This window comes from Erpetoichthys calabaricus, chromosome 18, assembly GCF_900747795.2.
Source record: "Erpetoichthys calabaricus chromosome 18, fErpCal1.3, whole genome shotgun sequence".
Classification (NCBI taxonomy): Eukaryota; Metazoa; Chordata; class Cladistia; order Polypteriformes; family Polypteridae; genus Erpetoichthys; species Erpetoichthys calabaricus.
The window spans coordinates 68638157-68650510 of NC_041411.2; the positions used below are offsets into that span (position 1 = coordinate 68638157).

General features: G+C 39.6%; 1 protein-coding gene across 3 annotated transcripts in view; it reads right to left on the reverse strand.

The window, feature by feature from the left end:
• Positions 1 to 3540: 3540 nt before the first annotated feature.
• Positions 3541 to 12354, reverse strand: part of pcbp4 (poly(rC) binding protein 4) — a 177573-nt gene continuing 168759 nt past the window's right edge. For 2 of the 3 annotated variants that reach the window (XM_028824721.2, XM_028824720.2), the window contains 2 exons: positions 7530 to 7699; positions 3541 to 4224 (listed from right to left, as the gene is read on the reverse strand). In XM_028824721.2, the coding sequence (XP_028680554.1) occupies positions 3903 to 4224; positions 7530 to 7699 (492 nt within the window). In that variant the 3' untranslated portion in view covers positions 3541 to 3902. Of the gene's footprint in view, positions 4225 to 4323; positions 4439 to 7529; positions 7700 to 12354 lie in introns of those variants that run through there. The other variant, XM_028824722.2, reaches the window with a different exon arrangement.

Consider the following 12354-nt stretch of genomic DNA (forward strand, 5'->3'; position numbering starts at 1 on the left):
GAGAAGCAGCTTTACTTCAGCCTGCAGAATTTATATAAAATTTATTCCAGAGGAAGCGGTAGTCAAGATTTATTATTGCCATTGTTTTCCCAGCCTATGTCCACATCTGCAGACCCAGGACTTTACCCCAGACATAAAACCCAGAAGAACTTCCAGTTAATGCCCAGTGAGACCCCACAAAAGACAACCCTTCAGTTCACGGTTTAGCAGAACTGTGTGGCTCCTTCAGGCTTGCAACCCAAACCAACAGGTGGTGCTCTGTGTCCAGGTTAATTTTAGAATGAGCTGTAACCTTGGGAGATAATCCAGTTTTCTAGCTGTAAATATAAAATGTGCTCTCAAGGAGAAGACGGTGAATCGTAAAGTGTCTGGTTTTGCTGTCCTGTGTACCTTGCACTATTTGTTTAGGGACAAAATGCTGGCCTACTGTTTGTTTCTGATAAGCTCTTCTTAGTGATCTCAGAGAATTCCCTTTGAGACTCCTTTTTATACTCTGGTGGGATTCCACCTTTCTCACTCCTGATGAAGGTCCATTCAGAAAGTATTCAGACGCCTTCATTTTTTGCAAATTTCATGGTGTTATAGATCTAAAATGGATACATTTTTCAATTTTACCATTCTATCTACACTCAAAAACCCATAATGACAGTGAAAACATGTTTTCAGAAAGGTCCGCAAATGTACTAAAAGTTCTATTAGATTGGTTGGGAAGGGTCTGTGACTTGCCGTATTCAGGTCTCTCTACAGTTCTACGAGGGACGTTCAAAAAGTTTCTGTACTTTTTTATAAACTCTATTTATTAAAAACAAATTACATCACTTTCCTTTGCGATGCAATTTTCCCAGCGTCTACCGAAACTTTTTAATGTCCTATTACTACTCCTCCCGTCTTCACCGTTTCCAATGAAAATACGAAAGTGCGGAAACTTTCTGAATGTCCCTCGTACATGAGATTTAATTCTGGGCCTTGGCTTAACCACTCAATCAGACACTAATCCCGAAACTACTACGGGTCTTTGTTATGCTGCAAGGTGAACCATCACCTCAGTCTGAGGTTGCGTGATCTCAGGTTTTCTTGTATGATCTTCTAAGTATTTGGCTGCATTTCTCCTTCCCTAAGTTCTGACCAGTCTCTCTGTCCATGCTGCTGACAAACAACCCCATTCTTACCACCACGCTTCACCGTAGGGATGGTATTAGAGGTAGTTAATGAGCAGTGCCTGGTCTTTACCAGACATATTGCTTGCAGTCCAACTTTTGTCTAGTCAGATCTTTTTCCTCATGTCCTCAGAGTTCTTTAAATACTGTTTTGCAAACTCCAAGCAGGAGTCAGCCACTCCAGAAGAAGTGCCTTCTTGATGGAGTGTTTGGTGAGATGGTCCCCCATCTCAGCAGAGAACTTTTAAAACTCTCTCAGAATAACCTTTGGGTTGTAGATCACTACCCTTGACCAAGACCAAGACCAAGACCAAGACCAAGACCCTCCTCACGCGGTTAATCACTTTGAACTCTGGAAGGACTCCTAGTGGAGCCACACTTCTTTCATTTCACAATTATTGAGCCATCAATGCTAGTGGGAACACTCAGAGTTTTTGAAATGAATTTTATAACCTTGCTCTGACCACCACAATTTGATTGCAGAGGTCTACAAAGAGGCCCCTAAATTTCAAGGTTTGTTGTTTGTCCTGCTATGAATTGTGGGACCTTATATACCTGGCTGTGTGCCTTTCTAAACAATGTCCAATCAAATTAGTTAGCCACAGGTGACTCCAATCAAGTTCTAGACACACCCTCAAGAATAATTAAAGTAAATTGGACACACCTGTCCACAGTTTGGTGTCCCACAGCTAAAGGGCATAATACTTCTATTCATGAGAGATGTCAGTTTTTGATTTTTAACAAATTTGCACACCCTTGTTTTATCTTAGTCATGATGGGTGATTGAGTGTAGATAAATAGACAAAATGACAAGTTTATCCATTTAAAATGAAATCTATAACACCATAAAGTGGGCAGAAAGTGAAGGTCTCTGAATACTTTCCGATTCCACTGCATATGCACTCTATACACACGAGGTCATACCAAAAGTTTGGAGTAATTTAGAATGTAATTTAGAATTTAGCATAATTTAGAATGCTAAAATATAGTTGAAAACATAGAAATGTGCCCAAGTGAGCCTGCTGGTATCATTGTACACAGGTAATCTCCAATTTCCTATCAATAAATTAACTTCTCTTGTTTCAATACCAATACAATGTCCCCCAGATATTTAAAAAAATAAATTCCTGAACCCTGTCTTGCATGTACAGGGAGACTGACTCGAAAGAGGCCCTGAATATTCTGTAATAACTCTCGCTAGGATGAAGCAATCTGAACGAAACAACGCGCAATGTGCTCCTCATTATATGGAGCTGTGAATAAGCTGGGATGCCCATGCGTCGGAGTGATGAGGTGGGCGCTGGACAGCCGTCATGACGTTTACAACTTCTGGGTGCATACCCCTTCACTCAGTCACTCGACTTCTCATCAGGATGATGGTGTACGGTATTGAGCAGCGCGTCTTCATGGTGCGAACCTATTGGGTCACCAATTCGTTTAAGCGATGTCACAATCAACTGGATGATCGTGAGTTAACGGAAAGGTTACTTCCAGCAAGATGGAGCAATGTGTCACACATCAGCAAGGAGCATGGCAGAAATTGAGTCCTTCTTCGGCAACAGGGTAATTTCAAAGGGGATTTGGCAACCATGTTTGCTGGATCTGACACCACCAGACTTCTTCCTTTGGGGTCTGCTCAAATGAAAAGTCTATCAGAACAAACTTCTCAACTGTGGAAGATTTGAAGGAAAACATCCAATGTGAAATTGCTGCTATTCCCCCCCGAGATGCTTGCCGACACGTTCAAGAACATGGAGCGCAGTGTCGAAATGTGTCTGGCAGAAAACGGAAGCCAATTCCAACATCACATGTAATGCAATCGATCACACATACGTCAAGGTATATAGTGTATTTGTTTGGTTCAGATTGCTTCATCCTAAGGGGAGTTACAACAGAATATTCGGGGTCTCTTTCGAGTTAATCTCCCAGTATTTTGATGTCAGTTTATCTTCATATCTCATTTTAAATGTGGACACTGCTGCTTTCAAACAAACACTGCTATTTATACATATTGATTGATGAGTCTTCTGAGATGCTGTATTATTTATTATTTACTGCTTTTACACAGGTAAAAAACACTTATCTGCAGTAATTCATTATGTTTGTCACCCTTTAGTCTCCTCAGGAAAGATCCACATGAAAGATCTGCTTGTTTTTTATAGTATTAAAAGCCACCAGACCTGAAGATTCTTAAATGACCCTGCCAACGTTATTATACATGAAACACTTGGCACTTCACTTCTGGTCCAACTACTGAATAAAATAAAAGATCTCACACACATTTGACATTCAAATAACTTAAACCTTTCAGAAATGAGGAAAAAATAAAGATAATGGAGGCAAAGAAAAGCAAATAGAAATAGCATAAAATATGTACAGGCGCTTAAGCATTTCATGTATATTTATATATATTAAAATATTCATGTAAATACACAGAATTAGCTACATTAATCAAGTATACAGAATATTTGAGTTTTTTTTTTTTTTTACAAGGAAAAAAAAGCAATAAATAGAACATTCTGAAACTTCTAGAAAAATTCCATTGGTGTTGGTTTCAGGCTCTGATGTTGGCAGATTTGTTCAAACATCCTCCTGTGTGCTTGAAAACAGGTCAGAAAAGTCGCCTTTGAAAACTGCGCATGCCTTCTCCAGATATGTGCTACCAAAAAAAAGACGGGTCGCCATTCCTCCATACAGTTCTGGACTCTCTAGGATACAAACACACGGTTGCCTTTCTTCTCTCGATCAGTAGGGGGCAAACTTTTGTCTCTCTGGCTTCTTGATCCCGTTGGTGGAGGAGATTTTGGCCGTGTAGGATGTTAAAGACCCGTGGGTGGCAGCGGTGGGTGCTGAGAGAGCAAGGAAGGGAACGGATTTCACTCCAAGGATACTGGAGAGGGGAAGGGCATAGGGGGTGCCCAACACATGACCATGGGGCACAGCACCCATTGCCGCAAGCGCTGCAGCTGAAGTGGAGGCAGGGGAGGCAGGCTGGGTGAAGGTCATGTTGAGGTCAACGGGGGTCGTAATGGAGGAGGGCTGGGCAGTGGATTTGGCGGTCTCTAAACTGTGAGGGTAGAGGAGAGGGGAAAAGGGGGAGACAAAAGGGAGGGATAAGATGGAAAGGGTTAGAAGGTTAAACAAACACATGTTAACAAAATAAATAAACAGAAATAAAAATCCATAACGAAGGTGTCTGCTGAAGGCAGCAACAGATCACTGGAGGATTTGAATTCTCATGACACTGAGAATGGGGAGGAGCTTGGGTGGCTCAGGATGGGCTTAGGGGAGAAGAAACAAAATGGTTTCCAATTAATGGAGGCTTGCTCAAGGGTGCTTTTCATTTTACTGGCATGCAACCTGCTTTTTCAATTTGGCAATCTGCCAGCTTTCACAATAAAATTCAAACCAAAATTTATAACACATCATTTTCAGTGTTAGCTGGGAAACACAGAAATATATGCTAATGAATAACACCCCAAGACTGATTCTTTTTTTTTTGTTTTGTTTTGTTTTGTTTAAATCTTTAAGTCAATTAAAACAGTAAAAAGATTAGCCTGTGACTTATAAGGCTACTGCAACTTCGTAATAATGAGTTACACTCTTTTGGTGAATCAGTCTGAAACCGCAGAAGATGGCAGGCAAAATGGACAAGCAGAAGATGGAGAAGTGAGAGAGACACACTTGGGGTATGGAGATAAAGCCTTCTGGAAGTAGGAGGTACCAATAGGATTCATACAGTCCCATTCATTTTAAACAAATTGTAACTTTTCATCTGAAATTTTAACAAGCTCTCTGCTTTTATGCTAAAGGTCCCTGAACTGTGGAATCAATATGAGTAACACTGATGTCATAAATGCTTAAATGGTTGGCTAACAGCGGTACACTTTTCTTTTAAAATAACCTGCAAGAGGACTTTGTCCAAATAGGTCAAAAACAAAAAAGCATTGAGTTCCACCTCAGTGTGCCATGACCAAGGATTTATAATGTCGGCCTTTAAGCACAATTGTTAGGACAGCCATCCCAGGAGCAGGCCTACTGCTTTGGGCCGTAAAATACAATAGACGAGCTGCAGTTTGGTCTAGTGCAAATGAAAACATTTGTGTAAATTGTTACTATTACTATTAACACAAATATTATTAAAATTATCTAATTTTATATTTAAATGATTCTATGATGTGCTCAGGAATTGTACAGAACTTGTACCAAGTGAATTTCCTATTGGGATTGATAAAGTATCTATCTATCTATCTATCTATCTATCTATCTATCTATCTATCTATCTATCTATCTATCTATCTATCTATCTATCTATCTATCTATCTATCTATCTATCTATCTATCTATCTATCTGTCTGTCACCCCATCCAATGTTGGCTCCTGCCTAGCCTCCAGCATTACTAAGGATAGGCCTCACCCCCCTGTGAACCTGAATTAGATAAAAACCAGTTTGAAGCTGGATGGATGGATATTGTACATTGCATATGTTAGTGGTGTCATTAGGCTGAGTAAGTCACTCAAGTTTAATTACATAGTGTATATCGGAGACGAGGGCGTCATGGTGGCGCAGTGGGTAGCGCTGCTGCCTCGCAGTTGGGAGATCTGGGGACCTGGGTTCGCTTCCCGGGTCCTCCCTGCGTGGAGTTTGCATGTTCTCCCCGTGTCGGCGTGGGTTTCCTCCGGGCGCTCCGGTTTCCTCCCGCAGTCCAAAGACATGCAGGTTAGGTGGATTGGCGATTCTAAATTGGCCCTATTGTGTGCTTGGTGTGTGGGTGTGTTTGTGTGTGTCCTGCGGTGGGTTGGCACCCTGCCCGAAATTGGTTTCTGCCTTGTGCCCTGTGTTGGCTGGGATTGGCTCCAGCAGACCCCCGTGACCCTGTGTTCGGATTCAGCGGGTTGGAAAATGGATGGATGGATATCGGAGATGAAAGTAATAAAATAAATGTAGTGAAGACCAGGGGCAGATTAGCACAAAGACACCTTAAACTTGTCATATGAACGCTGGTATTACTTGGTTGTAATTACATTGAATAAAAACATTTGATAAAGATACAGTAGGTACGTGTGCAGTGCATATTGCGGCAGGCACAGCTGAAATGTGTAAAGTCGCTCACTCTAACACTGATCACTGTTCTCTGTTCAGAGACACTGTAGTCCACCAACAAACCGACGGGAAATGAGAGTAAGAATGGCCTCGGTTCTACTCTAAATGTGGACCGACACACACAGATCAGTACCAGTGTAAAGAGCCAAGAGGTGACAGGGTTAAAGTCATGAGAAAGACAGCGTGGTTTACGATGAGATAAACTGCTGATTGGTATTGGTATCCTGATTCAACCTCTGAATAAATGTGGTACTAGGTTGTGAACTAAAAGTTGTTCTTTGGCTCTGGCAGTATCTTTCTGTTGTATATAAGAACAGTTTTTTAGCTTATTTTTTTGTGTATGAAAAATGTGGTATTAAGTAGTGAGTCTGCATTCCTGAACTATAATTTAATAGACTTCATAAAGAATTATGAGACACGTATCAGAGCTTGAGAGTATATATTGATGATGTGTAATGTTATGTCACATATCAACGATCCATTTGCATTCTACCTGACTTACTGCATCGTCTTCATTGTGGCAGGTTAAGTGAATTGATGCCTCTCAACTGGCACTATATAGTTGAGTATGGATGTATACTTAATTGTGCCCTGTGATTAAATGGCACCCCATCCAGGTTGTGCTCTTGCCTTATACTTTTGTCATTCTTTAGTGTGTTTACAGTATATTAAAAACTAGACTCACTGTTTTGAATAAATGTATATTTTGTATCCTTTGGCACAAGCATCATAATTTGCTTGATTCATTATCTACCAAATCATTTGCATTCTCATTCTCATATGCCTTTTGGTAGACCTGATGAAGACTATGGTCATCTAAGCAGGTCAGGTCAGACATCCATTACCCCAAAGCTTTTCTGAGGGGCCAGCTAAGACATGCTGTATACCCTTTCCAACGTGCCCTGGGTCTTTTCATGTGGTTGGTAGACCTCCAGTGGGAGGTATCCAGCACTAGATACCCACACCATCTCAACTGGGGCCTCTTTATCCATTGGGTCTTACAGGTCTTTCAACTTTGCTGAGAAGAGAATGAACCCCAAAATATTTTTGGAAGAACCTAATTTAGACTGCTTGGGCCTGTAGTCTCATTCTTCTCCTCCTATATGACTTGATTGTACATTCGATTTACTCCCAAACTGAACTTATATAGTGAATTTATGGTGACAATAAGTTGCAGTAAATCTTTCTAAATTCTTTTCTTTTTTGGCTCTTGCCTTCATTCCAGACACTAAAGCCACTTCCAGAAAACATCCTCCAACATTCCTTACCAAGATATAATGAGATATTGTGCCAGGTTGATGCTAATGGGAGATCCAGTGATGGTGACGTGACGATCGCTTGTGCCATCCAACTGATTACCAATTTTGATCTGTGCTCCTGACACTTGCCGGATTTCATTGATTTTACTACCCTGACGGCCAATAATAGATCCAATCAGCTGTAAAGAAAAAAGAAAGAATAAATAAATACCTTACTAAATGAGCCAGAAACCTTTAAAGGTCATAATCATAATGATGCAGGCGTTTACAAAAACTCATCCATTCAATCTGAGGACATGGATATCTGCAGCTCATCGAGGTGACACTGGGCCACAATGTTGCATAATGATAAAGATAATTGTATGCGTTCCGAAAACTTTTTCAAAAATAATTATTTTATTGTCTTCTAGGTTTAATTGCGATTTTTATTCAATTATTGTTCCCCCACCCATCTAAACAACAAAGAAATACAAAGATGTAATTATAAGCTAATCACTTAGATGAACTGCAGTGTCCAAATGGTTAGCTTTAGATCCTGTCCATTAAACCCCCCCCCCCTTTTGTTGTCTTGTAAAATGGGCCCTGGTTTACATGGTTTATCAGGTCGTTGTCTGTTGAAACTATTCTGCTTCACAAGAAGAGATTTAACCTCCTGAAATGGTTGTACACCCTTTTCATCTCTGAGTTACACCGATGCTCTTGAGAATCGGCTTGATTTTTAGATTGATGGTTCCCATAAGACCACTTTCTCCGAAGTCACCTTGTCATCCATGAGGTTAGCACTACAGAGCGTTGTGCTAAGGGAACTGAAACTGTCACAGCAACACGCCTTTCCTACAGAAACTGATTCTTCCTAATGGCAGGCTGGTATGTAGTCCACTGAGTGTGTCCAAAACTATTTCAAGCAGTGGACAAATAATTCAGGCCTGCATGGACCCAAAGACACTCAGCATTTCAAATTTTCCCTAATTTGAGACAGCTTATTCGTAGAACTATGATACAGAGAAAACTTATATTTATCAGTCCATTGTGTTAAAGCTACCCATTAAAAATTTGGAAATGTTAATATTTGCATCAACGACACCCCTTTTCCTTTAGGCCCTCAAGTCAAGAGCCTTGGTGTTGTTTTTGACAGCACTTTGTCTTTTCAATCTCACATTAACACTACATCCTAAGCTGTCTTTTATAACTTTCATAACCAGTGCCGGATTAACCAATAGGCACATGTAGCATATGCTACGGGCCCCGCAATTTCGGGGGCCCCCAAATGGTGGACCCAATATTTAATGAAAAAGTGTAGCATTGAAAAAGTGGTCTTTAAAAATATTATCTTTACGTTTTTAAACTGTAAATTTCTTACACAACAAAACTTTAGGGGCCCAACACATAAAATTCACATAAATATTATAAGATTCTTATTATAATCGAGAGTAAAATAATTATTTAGTCCGGTTTGAACTATTCAGAATCTAAACTTCAGATGATGCAGACCAAAAGGGCCCCCAAATTTGAAATGTGCTACGGGCCCCCAAAGCTCTTAATCCGGCCCTGTTCATAACCTTTCAAGACTGTTTCTCACTGTCCTGCTCTGTGGCTGACACACTAATTCATGCATTCATGCGTTAAAGTTCAAAGCTTAAAGTCCACTGAGTAAACTTTACTACATTAGATGCTGATTTTAAACTAATGTGTGAACACCATATTGCATCCACTACTAGTCAAAAGTTTTAGAACACCTCCACTTCAAATGTAATCAGTTGAAATGCAATGAATAACCTAATATGGCAAAACGGTAAGTAGCAAACTGCCACAGGTTTAAATTTAAAGTTTAGGTCAGCGTTTCTCAACCTTTAAGTATTTGCGACCTGAGTTTTCATAACAGTTTTAATCGTGCCCCCCCTAACGTTTTTTTGAAAGGAGCCCACTAATACCAATTTGTTCTTTTTAAATTAATGATATATCATAGATGCATATTTTATTATACCTACTTAACTTTTATCGACATTTATCTAACTCTATATTTATTTTTCTAGTATCAGAATGTAGTTTAAGTTAATTTGTTTTGGTTTCAATAGATGTATTTTTCATATTTTTGATTCTTGTTTTCTTTTTTTCACATCTTTGCGCCCTCCTTTTTGTTACTTTGCGCCCACCTAGGGGGGCCCACCCCACAGATTGAGAACCACTGGTTTAAGTTAAGAAAAAATTTAAAAAAGTAAATATAATATTACAAATGGGCCATCTTCAGTGAACAACTACAGTGGAACCTCGGTTCACGAACGTCTCGGTACACGTACTAATCGGTTTATGACCAAAAAGTTCGCCAAACTTTTGCCTCGGTTCACGACCACACACTCGGTATACGAACAAGCCAGTTTCCCTTTTGGTTTGTGCGTGCCGATGATTTCCGCACGTGTTGCATTATTCTCGGTCAGACGTGCGTGCTTTACCTGTGAACTCTTTGTGCTCTACAGTATTTCGTGTATCTATCTACTTCTGCAGTTAACCATGGCTTCTAAGCACTGCCAGAACTCGACTCATGCAAGGTTAGTTTTCTTGGTGGTTTATGGTTAGTTTTTGTATTGCGGATTTTTCAAATGTTCATTTTTTGGTTCGTAGCGTGAATTGTTGCAATGTTACTTTTCTTGGTTGTTTATTAAGCTACGGATTTTTCAAATGTTCATTTTTTTTCCCTGCGATCTGGTTGTAAGGCTATAGCGTGAACTGCTGCAATGTTACTTTCATGGTTGCTTGTGGTTGGTTTTTAAATAAAGTTTGGATTTGTTCAAATGTTCCTTTTTTTCCCCAGTGCTTAAAAATCATTTAAAAAAGCGTTTATACAGAGATCGGGTCGTAAGGCTATAGCGCGAACTCTTGCAATGTTATTTTTCTCTGTTGTTCAAGGTTTTCTCAGTGTTATTCAATGTTTTTACATTTAGGTTACTATTACGATGTGCATTCTATGGTGTAATTAACTATATTTGTGCTTAAAAATCTTAAAACAAAATATATTTACATACAGTTCGTACCATCTGGAACAGATTAATTGTATTTACATACAATCCTATGGGGGAAATTGCTTCGGTTCACGACCAAATCAGTTTACGACCAGAGTTTTGCAACGAATTATGGTCGTGAACCGAGGTTCCACTGTAATAGGTTACAACCTACAGATGTTCTGCAGCAATTAAAGTAAACAAAGCTTTGCAAGTTGAAGCAAACAATTTGCACAGATGTCCCACCTTCTGTCGATTACTTAAAAACCTTCTGTCTGTCGTAAAGCAGAGCTGGAACAGACTTTGTTACTACACCCTCTGAAGAAACTTTCTTGGACAGTATTACACTGTACAAAGTTGTCAGTTTCAGTGACTATAGTAATTAACAAATGACATGATATAGAGCATTATTACCCTTAGAAGTGTAGGCCTTTCATTGAGAGAAACTGCAAAAGTGTCAGTGAGTCCAGTGGTGTCCTACACAATCCAAACGTAATTGGAAACTGGAAGTAGCTCTGATAGGAGGAGCTCTGGCAGACCCAAAGTCACAACTCCATCAGAAGACAAGTTTCTGAGGGTCACCAGCTTGTGTGATGGGCGCATCACAGCACAACAGCTTCAAGCACAGATTAACATAGGTCGAAAAAAGCAAATGTCAGTTTTCACTCATACTCCATGTATGTACCCTGGCTTTGTAAGATGACTAAAAAAAATATATGATATATATGTTGGAGCTGTTTCAGCTATCATGCAGTTACGGGTCACACTTTTCAGTTTTAAATCAATTAAACAATTAAAGCCTAATGGAATATAGGAGACCAGCTAATCATTTTTATGAGTAACGTTGTGAACTTCAAGACGTCTGGGGAAAAAAAATCAGTCGTTGAAGGAGCTCTTGTGTCTCTTTGACAAAAGGCTCTGCGACGTGCTCAGTTAACGGTGTGATTTCTCATGGGACCTAATGAGTATTAAAGAAGTCATCATGAGATTTTTGCCTCTCCTAGACTCATATTTATTTCTGACTTCCAGGATGAATGTGATTAAATCTGTACATGCAAAGGTCATCAAAGTCGTTTAAATGCCTTCCAAGGAGGGAAAAAGGGAAAAAGCTCTCCCTGGAAAGACTGTAGTCTGTCTATCAATGCTGAGGCAGCTTTTACAATCAGGGTCTGTGCGCTGGCGGCTTGACATACAGTTCAAGGACAGGCCTCCATTTGTTCACTGCTCTCTTCCCCCTCTCTTTGCTGAACTGCTGAAACAATGCATGGCAAGGAATCCCGATGAACATTCCCCTCAATAAGAATCCTCTGGACTCACAGTGCTGGATTTGTTACATTAACAGTTGGGACTATTATGGCAGACGCACATGATATTTTCCGGAAAAACAACGACTGGAGAGACATTCTAATCTACAGTTAAAGCTTTCATGACATGTTTCAATGGTGGGCATGTGCCAAAATTTTCTTTTATTTTCTTGCCTTCAAATCTTTAATCAGTTAAAACAGAAGAATAATGATGTTTACTCACTAAAAACCAAATACTAAAAACAATGAACCAATGAAGCTGATTCCCATTTACTGGATATTCTTATTCTTTTCATACACTATTATCGGATCACCTCTCTTCATAGCATATAACTGCATCTGGTAATTCATTGTTTCAGTCTTACTTAACTAATAGTTTTCAGTTTATTAACAGAATAACTGCATTTCTCAGAATTCTCAATTATCCGTCACCATTGTATTCAGTTCCATGCTATGTTATGCTATGTTATGCTTGTTATGGTGTATAAAATCTGTACATTTTGGTTTAATTTTCCATTATATTTTGTTCAAGAC